At 39.4% G+C, this 12,533-nt stretch overlaps 1 protein-coding gene across 1 annotated transcript in view; it reads left to right on the top strand.

Moving 5' to 3' along the window:
* Positions 1-12,145, top strand: part of LOC139263037 (pro-neuregulin-2, membrane-bound isoform-like) — a 940,626-nt gene extending 928,481 nt beyond the window's left edge. The window contains exons 9-11 of the mRNA XM_070878524.1: positions 3,273-3,400; positions 6,945-7,163; positions 10,456-12,145. Coding sequence (XP_070734625.1) covers positions 3,273-3,400; positions 6,945-7,163; positions 10,456-11,104 — 996 coding nt within the window. The 3' untranslated portion in view covers positions 11,105-12,145. The remainder of the gene's footprint in view (positions 1-3,272; positions 3,401-6,944; positions 7,164-10,455) is intronic.
* Positions 12,146-12,533: the final 388 nt, after the last annotated feature.

Below are 12,533 nucleotides of genomic sequence, written 5' to 3'. Positions count from 1 at the left end.
AGAATCCAATAACCTACCAATATTCATTGTCCAGATTCACATATAAAGAATGATCAGATTAATGCCCATTTATGAGGAAAACACTCGAAGGCTTTTCTTGATACAGACTGAATGTTCTGCTTGATATTTTAAAGGAGATAGGTAATTATAAAGGAGTGAAAACAGTGGAATTGTGATGATTATATAAACCCTCATTGCATAGCAATCGCTTACTCATACTTGCGCATAGCAAACAGACATTATACAATTAGTGGTTTACTGATTTAAATAATAGCAACAATACTGCTTTTACACGTATTTCCATAGCTATCATAAAATCATAGAAATTTATGGCACAGAAAGAGGCCATTCAGCCCTTCGTGTCTGTGTCGGCTGAAAAAGAGCTAGTCAGCCTAATCCCACTTTCCAGCTCTTGGTCTGTAGCTTTGTACTTTACAGCACTTCAAGTGCATATCCAAGTACTTTTTTGATGCAATTAGGGTTTCTGTCTCTACCACCTTTTCAGGCAGTGAGTTCCAGACCCCCACCACACTGGATGAAAAAAGCTCCCCTCTAATCCTTCTACCAATTACTTTAAATCTATGCCTCCTGGTTATTGACCTCTCTGCTGAGGGAAATCTGTCCTTCCTATCTACTCTATCTAGGCCCATCATATGTTTATACACTCAAATCTTCCCTCAGCCTCCTCTGTTCCAAAGAAAGCAACCTCAGCCTATCCAAACTTTTCTCTTGGCAAAAATTCTCCAGTCCTGGCAACATCCTCGTAAATCTTCTCTGTACCCTCTTTAGTGCAATCACATCTTTCCTGTAATGTGACCAGAGCTTTGCGCAGTACTCTATCTGTGACCTAACTAGTGTTTTATAGAGTTCAACGCTCTAGTGTTCTATACCTTGGCAAATAAAGAAAAATATCCCATATACCTTCTTAACCACCTTATCTACCTGGCCTGCTACCTTCAGGGATCTGTGGATATGCACTCCAAGGTCCCTCTGTTCCTCTACACTTCCCAGTATCCTACCATTTATTGTGTATTCCCTTGCTTTATTAGCCCTCCCCAAATACATTACCTCACACTTCTCTGGATTGAATTCCATGTCACTTTTCTGCCCATCTGACCAGTCCATTCATGTATTCATATAGTCTACAGCTTTTTTCCACACTATCAACCACATGGACAATTTTTGTATCATCTGTAAACTTCTTAATCATGCCCCCTACATTGAAGTCTAAATCATTGATATATCAATTATAAATCTTCATAGCTAACCAGTGTTACAGAATGTTATATACTAAAGTCTAAAACATGTAAAATAAAGAGGAAACTTTTAGCAGTAAATGGTATCTCATTTTTCCTTTGGTCCATTGAGTTCACATATAGGCTACAGTTATGATATTGCATCAATGCAAAACAGTTTTGAATGTGCATTGGTCCAAATTGTAATTATCAGTTCCAATCTACTCGAGTACACTAAGTGGTATGAGACGACTCCCCCCCGCCCCCACACCCTTTGCAGAAATGAATCTGTCAGCAGTGGCTGCAGTATATGCACCAATAAGCTGCAAAGTCACATTTTAGAAGTGCGTAGGCGGTTCATAGCAGTCAGTAAATCTTTAAAACTTTTGTTAAATATTGCAACAAAGAGGACATTTCAACCAGCACTCTTAATATTAAAGATTAGCATCAGTGCTTTGCGCACGAATCAAAGAATGGATGCATAACGTTTTGTTACCACTGGTCCTGAGTGTATTGGTCAGATTGAGGTTATTCTGTAGTTTAAAAAGAGTCTTCTGTCTGTGACTTGCAGCAGGCAGAATACCAGCTCGAATCAATAGCTGTAATCATGGACTACCTTGAAAGTTAAAAGCAGATGCATTTTATCACAAAATTTGGAGAACTTTGATTGTAAGGACACTGAAGGATATGGGGGAAGATTTCCTGAATATGTGTATCAAAATTGTTAACCTATTATAATCAATGCATTAACAATTTTGTTACATCTAGTGCACAAAGCAAATCTCCCTCCTCCACATGTTATTTTTGTGAATTGTCCTTTTGATGTATCTGTTAATTGTGAAGAGTGTATAAGGATTCAAAGGTTGTGGTGAAAAGTCCACAATGTCTTGAACAACAATACACTAGCTGGCACAGGTGCAATGGACTGAATGTTTTCCTTCGGAGGTGTCGTTTCTATGGCATGGATTTTACCAGGCCTATGACGGCGTACATGCCCACAAGTTCCAGGTTTCCGCATGCGATTCACATGTGCAAAAACCCGAAACTTGCGATTTGTCAAGATCCTGCTTGACAGATCGTACCCATCCACTGGAAATTCACTTTCACTGGCACAGAGTTGGGCTATTTGTCCAACTACTGCCCAGCGAATACCCACTAAACCCTTGCACTGGTAGGCCTCCTTTTACCAATGTAAGGGTTTAAATAAATGTTAAAATATATTTTTTTAAATGAATTAAACGTTCACTTACATTTAAAATTAGTTTAGGTCAATTTTGTCCCGGTTAAAAATGTTTACATTTATTTTTCAAATAAATTATTTTTTTATTTTAAATGTTTAATTAAATGGTATTTTAATTAATTTTGAACCTGTGATGATTTATTTTTATTTCAGTGTTATGTAATTGTATTTGTTAGGTGATTTCTATTATGCTGATGGTGATTCCGTACATAAATGGAATCCCCCATAATCAGAATAGGAATCCCCCTTTGTCATTGGTTGGCCTGGCCCACGTGATCCCAGGGACGCTTGCAAACTGTAGGCGCCCCTGGGATGCGTGGGCCTGCAGGCCCAGGACTGCAAGAGTCCGAAGCTCCAGAGCCATCAGGTATGCACAGAGTTTTCTTGTGGTTTGGAGCCGTACGTGGGGAGCAAGCCTCCAACTGCAATTTCCTTGCCTATGATTGAATGACATCCTAGAAGGCTTTTATGTCCAGTTAATCTCTTAACCCTTAACCAACCATAATAGTTCAGGCAATCTCCTTTTAAAAAAAATTAGCCTTCTTGGGAATAATTTGAGCTGCAAGGAAATTCCTCAATAAGTTTTGGAAACATATCACACCATTCAAAACCTATTATAAAAATATGGTTTGAATAATTATAATCATTTGTCTCTGATGGTTTAGAGCATGAATAATTGACCATAGTTTCCTTAACTGATTACTTGCAAAAACATGGACCGCATAACAATTAAATCTTGATTGCTGTGAGCCCGATTGATTGACGCTGAGGATTTTTTTTCTTTTCTCCTTGTACAGTACATTTCGAAAAATGTTCCAGCCTCTGAACATGTGAGACGACATGAAACGGAAACTTCATTTTCTGCAAGCCAGCCTTCGTCTACATCTCATCACTCCTCCACAGTTACACACACATCCAGCCATAGGTAATTAACTATTAATGAGCAAGCATAGCCACTTTCACTTAAAGACAATAATACAAGGAACATTTACTTCTTTAACTTTCAAAACTACAGGTTGTCACAAAATTATTGCTGTATGAGTGCAAACTGGCTGTTACTCCAAATATACCACTGATCTGCATGAGCACAGCATACAATTAAGTGAATGTAAGATTAATCTGGTATATTTCATTAATTCTCTGAGCAGCTTCAATCTCCACATTCAATACCTTCTAAACTTTCCGCCTTGAGTAAATCTAACTCTAGCTTCCTCATATGCAGAGTTGTTTAATGCCACGAGGACAACTACCCATTGAAAGCAGTGTCCCTCTGTTATGTGTGTGTTTTGCCTTTAAACATAGGAACAGTGTGGATCAAAACAGGGTGATTACGCCATTAAAACTTCTTATGATCTTTCCCATTACGGCACACATAATGTAATTGGCATAATCATGCTTATTTCCATTTTTAATAACTTGCTGCAACCTTCTTAATGTTTCTCTATGACAGCAGGTCATGCTTTTGCAAATACAAGTTTTGTGCTACTGATTTACAATAATATTTATGTCTTACCGTTATGTTTCTCTATAAGTCATTAAACTTTTTTTGGACCTTAAGCCAGTTAACCATGTCAGTGACATAATGCACTGCTGTTTGCATATTTGGAGGCTGTCCTCCATCACTGAAAATGTACTTGCTGTTCAGCCATTGTCAATAATAATTGTACTCCATAGCTGGATTAACAAACTCTTCAATATTTATTCTGGTTAAGTGGATCATTAGCTGTTTATGAGTGGTAAATGCAGGCACATTGTGATTACTACTAGTTTTTCAATATCATTATCAAAATTGCTTTTCTTGAAGCCATACATTCCTGTAATTTTGTAAGTAATTCCTTAATTATGCTGAAAAGTGGGCACGCTCTTATTCTTCATAAAAGGATTGTCAGACTTATAGCTGTAAAACAGTACAAATAATAGAAGAGATTAAGAATGGCATATATGTAACAATGCCTGTACAACAAATCACAATTGACACTGATGACTCTCTTCAATTTAAAAAATATGACAGTAGATATGCATTAACAGAGTTTGGTGTGTAGTTCCAGTTGGCTGTAACTTAAGAATTAAGAATACCTATAATAAATTAAACTCTTTATTGCAATTGACTATTACCATCCTGGGCAAATTTAATATGTAAAGCAAAACTAATGTTATGACTCGCAGTTCAAGGCTTAGTGCATTTTAGCAGCTTTACATTTTCTCCAAAAGATCATTTAGATGGAGCACCTTGTAACCATTATACTGGCAATATTAAAGATAAACTTTTAGTATTTATTTTTCATACACTTTACATATCAATATAAATAAATGTAGGTCATAGCATCATTGTATTCCATTTTACTGAGGACTTTCCCGATTTTAACCCGTGCATAATGGGCACCCCGATCTGCTAGCACCCATTCAGCGCCCTGCTGAAAGTTAAAATCAGTCCTTACAACTCAAATATTACATAAGTAATTAAATAAAAGCCACAGTTTATAACCCAAAGTACAGATCTAGATGATTAAACACTGTATGAAACATTCCTGTGCTGCTGGGAACTATGGAAATTAAATTTGCTCATCTGGGATACAGAAGTACCTTGCATTTATATAGCACCTTTGACAAGGATATCCCGTTCACCGACATAGGGATGACCCAGAGCACTTCACAGTCAGTTTGAAGTGCTATCACTGTTGCAATGAAGGGAAATGTGGCAGCCAATTTGCACACATAATGTTCCACAAAAAACAAGGCGATAAATGACAATATAAAATATGTTGTTCTGTTATTTGAGGGATAAATGTTGGCTAATGCACATGTAGAACTCTGCTGCTCTTTTTCTTTGAATAGTACATTGGGATCTTTCACGAACATCTAAGAGGGAAGTTGGTTTAACATTTTATCCAAAACGCAGCACCTCCAACAGGATAACACTCCCTCAATACTACATTGAACTTCGCACTCTTCCTTTGCAGAACAGGCTTATTAACAAGTTCACAAACCACGACATGAGTGCTCCTTCCATGGGCGTAACCACTTTTATACCAGCCGATAGACTGATCAGCCATGATCTTATTGAATGGCAGTGCAGACTCGAAGGGCCGAATGGCCTACTCCTTCACCTATTCTCTGTGTTTCTATGTTTCTATGTTAGTCCTATACAGCAGCAGGGTTTTATGGGCTCCCACTACCCATACGAGGAGTGGAGGCTTCCCATACCTACCGGATGCGAATACCCCACTGGAGGTCAACCCAGGAATCAGAGTCAGAGCTCTGATCTCCACTCATCAGGATTGTCTGTTCAATTCCTGCACATTCTGTTTCAGAGGCAGGAATGCTATCACTAAGTCAAAGGTTCGCTCATTGTACATGGTGTGTGGAAAGAGTGGCATGATGGACTAAATGGCTTTTTCTTATTTCATGATTTCTTATTACCTTATTCTTTTTTGGGGGCTTTTCATGGATATATTGTCAAAACAATAAATGTTAGCATTGACATGATGAATCGAGTTTTTTATACAATTTCTAACGTTTTTGAGCTGGAGCAGTGGCACAGTATGTGCTACTTCAGCAATATGCCATTCTACTAAATTATGGAACAATTTTCCACACACAGCAACGAGGTGCCTGAGGAAGCCACTGATTAAAAGCAAAGCATCTCCCACCGGGAGGGTTTGGCTGTTCCCATGTGCCTCCTAGTGACTGGTCACAGAGTGCCATTGGCCCACATACTTGAACAACCCCAAACATAAATAAATAAAAACTTGCATTTATATAGTGCCTTTCACTACCACCGGACGTCGCAAAGTGCTTTTCGGCCAATTAAGTACTTTTAGAGTGTCAACACTGTTGTAATGTTGGAAACGCAGCAGCCAATTTGTGCATAGCAAGCTCCCACAAACAGCAATGATAATGACCAGATAATCTATTTTTGTTGTGTTGATTGAGGGATAAATATTGGCCAGGATACCAGGGATAATTCTCCAACTCTTCTTCGAAGTAGCACTGTGGAATCTTTTACGTCAACCTGTGAGAGCAGACAGGGCCTTGGTTTAACGTCTCATCTGAAATAAGGCACTCCCTCAGCACTGCCCTGGAGTGTCAGCCTAGATTTATATGCTCAAGTCCCTGGAGTGGGACTTGAATCCACAACCTTCTGACTCAGAGGCAAGAGTGTGATACCCACTGAGCCACAGCTGACACGAACATGACAAAAGATGGAAAAAAAAGTTGTTTTCTAAAATATCTGGATACTGATGGTGTTTCCATTAATTTTGAATAATTCGTGATTTGATATGTTGTTATGCATAACAAGTGCCCATAAATTACAAATTATAACTCCTGTCATCCTATCAACCTAAAAGATATCCTCTTTCATGACAGAAAGTTCTATTAAACTGGATAACTTTTCTTATCCTGGGGTACATTTAATTTACTAATGTCTAACCAGCAAATTCTGATGAATATATCACTCTTTCCTATAGAAATGGAGACCACACATGGAGCGTAGAGCGGACAGAGAGTGTTACTTCAGAAATGCATTCTGGTATGATGACATCGTCATTAGAAAACAGCAAATGTAACAGTCCCGTGGAACCACGAGGCAGACTTAGTGCAGTTTGTGGTCATCATGACACAAGGCATCCGATCTTCCATTGCAGAGACTCAGTGGATTCTCTCAGAGATTCACCTCATAGTGACAGGTACGAAATGAATCATATTACAGCTCAAGATTGTGTTTTACATGTATTTATTTGTGAATCCTTCTTGACTTGTCTGCAGCCTTTGACATGTTGACCACTCCATCCTTCTCCAATGCCTCTCCACCATCGTCCAGCTGAGTGGGACTGCACTCGCCTGTTTCCATTCTTAACTATCTATTCATAGCCAGAGAATCACCTGCAATGGCTTCTCTTCCCACCCACATGTCGTTACCTCTGGTGTCCCCCAAGGATATATCCTATTTCTCATCCACATGTTGCCCCTTGGCGACATCACCCAAAACACAGCGTCACTTTCCACATGTACGCTGACAGCACCCAGCTCTACCTCACTACCACTTCTCTCGGCCCCTCCAAGATCTCTAAATTGTCTGACTGCTTGTCCGACATCCAGTTCTGGATGAGCAGAAATTTTCTCCAATTAAATACTGGGAAGACCAAAGCCATTTTTTTCGGTCCCCGCCGCAAACTCTGTTCCCTAGCCACTGACTCTATCTCTCTCCCTAACATCTGTCTAAGGCTGAACCACACTGGTCGCAACCTTGGTGTCATACTTGACCCTGAAATGAGCTTCCAACCATATAGCCACGGCATAACTAAGACTGCCTATTTCCACCTCTGTATTTCCATCGCCCATCTCCGCTCTTGCCTCAGCTTATCCTCTGCTGAAATCTTCATCCATGCATTTGTTACCTCTAGACTTGACTATTCCAAAGCAGTCCTGGCTGGCCTCCCAAGTTCTACCCTAGGTAAACTTGAGGTCATCAAATTCAGCTGCCCGTGTCCTAACTCGCACCAAGTCCCGTTCACCCATCAGCCCTGTGCTCGCTGACCCACATTGGCTCCCGGTTAAACAATGCTTCGCTTTCAAATTTCTCATCCTTGTTTTGAAATTCCTCCATGGCCTTGCCCCTCCCCATCTCTGTAATTTCCTCCAGACACACAACCTCCCCTCCCCCCCACTCCCAACCCCCCCCCCCCCCCTGAGATATCTGCGCTCCTCTAATTCTGCCCTCTTGAACATCCCTGATTATAATCGCTCAACTATTGGTGGCTGAGTTTTCTGTTGCCTAAGCCCTAAGCTCTGGAATTCCCTACCTAAACCTGTATGCCTCTCTACCTCTCTTTACTCCTTTAATACGCTCCTTAAAACCTACATCTTTGACCAAGCTTTTGGTCATCTGCACTAATTTCTCCTTATATGGCTCGGTGTCAAATTCTTTGTCTTATAATACTCCTGTGAAGCACCTTGGGATGTTTTACTATGTTAAAGGAGCTATATAAATTCAAGTTGTTGTTGAAATATAATGGAACCCATACAAAAGGAGAAAATAGAAGAACATCTAGAAAGCAAAAATATAATAATGAATAACCAGCATGGATTTCAAAAGGGAAAGTCTTGCTTGACCAACCTCATTGATTTTTTTGAAGAGTTAGTGGAGAGAGTAGACATGGGTAATGTAAATGTAATTTATCTAGATTTTCAAAAGGCCGTCAATAAGGTACCCTGCATAATAAACTAATGAGTAAGGTCAGAAAATGCAGAGTCAAGGGACAAGTAGCAGAATGGATAGCTAGCTGGCTTCAAGATAGAGAGTAGGGTAGCTATTCAGAGTGGCAGAAGGTGGGTAGTGGTCTTCCACAGGGATCAGTGCTGGGACCACTGTTGTTCACAATTTATATTAACTATTTGGACTTTGGAATCAAAAACACAATTTCTAAATTTGCGGATGACATCTAGTTGGAGGGGATAGTCAGTACTGAGGAGAACTGCAACAAGTTACAGGAAGACATTAATAAACTTGCAGAATGGGCATATAATTGGCAAATAAATTTCAACAGAGATAAATGTGAGGTAGGAAGAATAGGGAGGTCACTTATTACATGGAGGGTGCAAGACTTGGTGGGATTGAAGTACAAAAGGGATCTCGGCGTACAAATACACAAATCACTAAAAGGAGCGACACAGGTTTACAAGAATACAAATAAAACAAGCACTTGAGTTTATTTCTAGAGGTATAGAATTGAAAAGTAGGGAAGTTATGCTAAATCTGTATCGAACCTTGGTTAGACCACACTTGGAGTACTGCCATGTTATAAAAAGGATATAGGGGCACTGGAAAGGTTGCAGAGAAGGATGATACCAGAAATGCAAGGGTATACATATCAGGAAAGGATGAACAGGCTGGGTCTCTTTTCTCTTGCAAAAAAGAAGGCTGAGGTCTTTAAAATTATGGAAGGTTTTAATAGGGTAAATACTGAGAGAGTGATTCCACTTGTGGGGAAGAGCATAACTAGGGGCCATCAATATAAGATAGTCACCAAGAAATAAAATAGGGAATTCAGTAGAAAATTCTTTACCCAAAGAGTGGTGAGAATGTGGAACTCACTGTCACAGGGAGTGGTTGAAGCGAATAGTATAGATGAGGAAAGACAGGAGGAGGCACAAGTGGAGCATAAACGCCGGCATGGACTGGTTGGGTTGAATAGCCCATTTCTGTGCTGTATATCCTATGTAATCCTATATAATTTTTGGACTGAATCATTATGTATTATTCCCCATTAATTGTATGGCAGACTCCTGCTACAAGTCTGGTGGGAATCCACTGGACTGGCCATAAACTTGGTGGGACCCAGATACCCCAGTTCTCGGCCTTAAGTATAAGTTACATGTCTGACTTTATTGGGGCAGGGTATCTGCACGGCCCTACCAGACCATCAGTGTAAGGTGGGGCAGAAAATCCTAGGGCCTCAGTATACCATCAGAACTAGTACACTTGCTCTCACCAGGCGTAACTCAATAATAACAGTAGAAGTCAGTCCCATCTGAGGGTCCAAACCTGGGCTGTGGCCTGGTCCCCCAATGATTAGATGGTGATATATATATTTAATATATATTTGAAAGTGGCCTCCTGACACAGGGCCTCAGTGTCAGGCAAATACTTCTGATGGAGGTGTTTATGTGTGGCATGTTGGTTAAGGACGGGTTTGGGCTTGAATAATGTAAGTGTGCTCACTGTCCAGGTTTATTAATTTAGCATGACCACCAGGTGAGGTACCAGAGGGCTAGCTGCAACAAGTGAAACCATAATCTTGTATGAGGATAGAAAGAGTAAGATGATAAAATTGGAAGGGAAATTTGAAAATAAATAGACCTTGCAATCTAATTTCTCACGTTTGCATATTGTTGCATTCTAATAGTACAATGATCTAGTTGCACCTATTTTAAATATCTTACAGTATTTCAAGTGTTGATCCAATTGATTTTCTTTAGGTATGTGTCTGCCCTCACAACACCAGCCCGGTTGTCTCCTATTGATTTACATTACTCTCTCCCTTCATATGCACCTGGTTTTGAGATGTCTCCACGTGGATCCACCCATGCAACATCATTGCCTCCAGCGGCGGTGGGTTATACAGTGGAAGACGAACAGCCTTTGTTGAGAAGATACCACAAGCACCAACAAGACAACCAGAGACACGACCCCTACAAGCAGCGCCGCAGCTATCTTCATGACAGCTTTGGAAGTCTACCCCCCAGTCCAATGAGAATGGTAGAGGATGATGAGTATGAGACAACACAAGAGTACATCCCAGCACTAGATCGACCAAAGAAAATGGCAAACAGCAGTAGAAGATGGAGAAAAACAAAACCAAATGGTCACATTTCACACAGAGCTGAGTGCGACTGTGATTCAAACTCAGAAACTGGCTGCTCTGACACTGATTCTGATGGTGAGAAAGCAGGGGAGCATACACCTTTCTTAAGCACTCAGAACCCTCCAGCAGCAAACACAGAAACAGCTTCAGTATACCGGTCTTCTGATAGTAGGACTTACTCATCCAATAGGCACAATGTGCGAGGGGACTTACACACCCGAGTAACACGTGTAAAATCAAACCATGACTCGAACCCTGTGTAAATGCCATAGATCTGCAACTGTAAAAATATTTTATTTTATATAATTATCAAATATTCTAAAATTAAATTAAACATTTTATTTTCATTTTAGCAAAGTTGTCTTACAGCTAACAGGAAAGTCTTTTATAGGGAAAACATGTATTTATATGTAAAATATGATTTACAGTTAAAGACAATGATGGTGTGCCAATTTTTCACATCATAAATAGAATAATATTGTGGTGCCTTTTGCTGTATGCTGATACCAGATTTCCTGCTGATGTTTCAGTTTTGTAGTATTTCTACCTTGGACTCATATTATACGCCCTTTATTTGTTTTTTTTAATTTTTGCCACGGACTCTCTTATATTTGGACAGAGTTATACTTCTTTGAATTCTGGACACAGACATCTGTATCTAATATTATTTATCTATGTACTAGTTCCTGAAACATCAAGAGACACCCTGGCTGAACTCCGTTCTTTATTTTATTTGACTGGGAGGACAGAAAATAACTATATTTATTTTTCTGACCCTAACAGATTAGTAAGTATTTCTTACTTTTTACAAGAAAAAACTAACAATGAAGATTAGATTAATATTTGCAACCCATCTCAGCTAGGAATTTACCACGATAAGATCCCTTGGCACCAGACTGGCAGCCATTTTCTCTGAGTCCACTTTACTGACTGTCTCACCAACTTAAAAATTCAAAGGTCAGTGCAAACCAGACATGACATTCAGACGTCAATAAAGAGTCTGCAACATTTGCAGTTATTTGGGTTTTCTTTATCAGTATTCTCAACTGTTTTCACCAGAAAAGTACAAAAGCACCATTTGACGAAAAAAATCGGACCACTTTCATTTTAATGTTATTTTCAAATATACTTTGAAAATGGTCAGATTGGAAACTGGAAATTAATAAGCAACAACTTTGTGGTATTTGTTTTCGATGGGATTTTTGCAACATGATTTTGCATGTCTTTACCATTCCAAATGGACTGATGCATGGGAAGCTAGGAATGAGAGATTTAACATGTTTTTAATAAACTGCATAACTTTTCATCTATTGTCCCTTTTAGTGCAGGTTTATTATGGGTTCTGCAAATCTTTTATTGGTACATTTCAACTGTTTGCCATGCAGGGCTGTGAAATATGGAATTAGCATTGTCCATTTTGAAATAAACCTATATTATTTACTTTCAATGAACCCCACCGCTTGTTGTAAAACATTGCATGCCACACAGCACATAGCATAATTCTATAACATGGGACTGAGGAAATGTAGTGCCCACAATACAATGATTAACTGTTTTCCCAAATTCCTACAATGCATTCATCTTCAGCAAAGTTGTGACAGCTTTGAAGATTTCAGTTATATTATTCCTTCCACAATTGATTTGCTTCACAAAAGATAAAGCATAAGCATAAAGTTAATGGCAGCATTTTCT

This window comes from Pristiophorus japonicus, chromosome 4 (genome assembly GCF_044704955.1).
Source record: "Pristiophorus japonicus isolate sPriJap1 chromosome 4, sPriJap1.hap1, whole genome shotgun sequence".
Lineage (NCBI taxonomy): Eukaryota > Metazoa > Chordata > Chondrichthyes > Pristiophoridae > Pristiophorus > Pristiophorus japonicus.
This window is presented reverse-complemented; position numbering and strand designations above follow the sequence as displayed.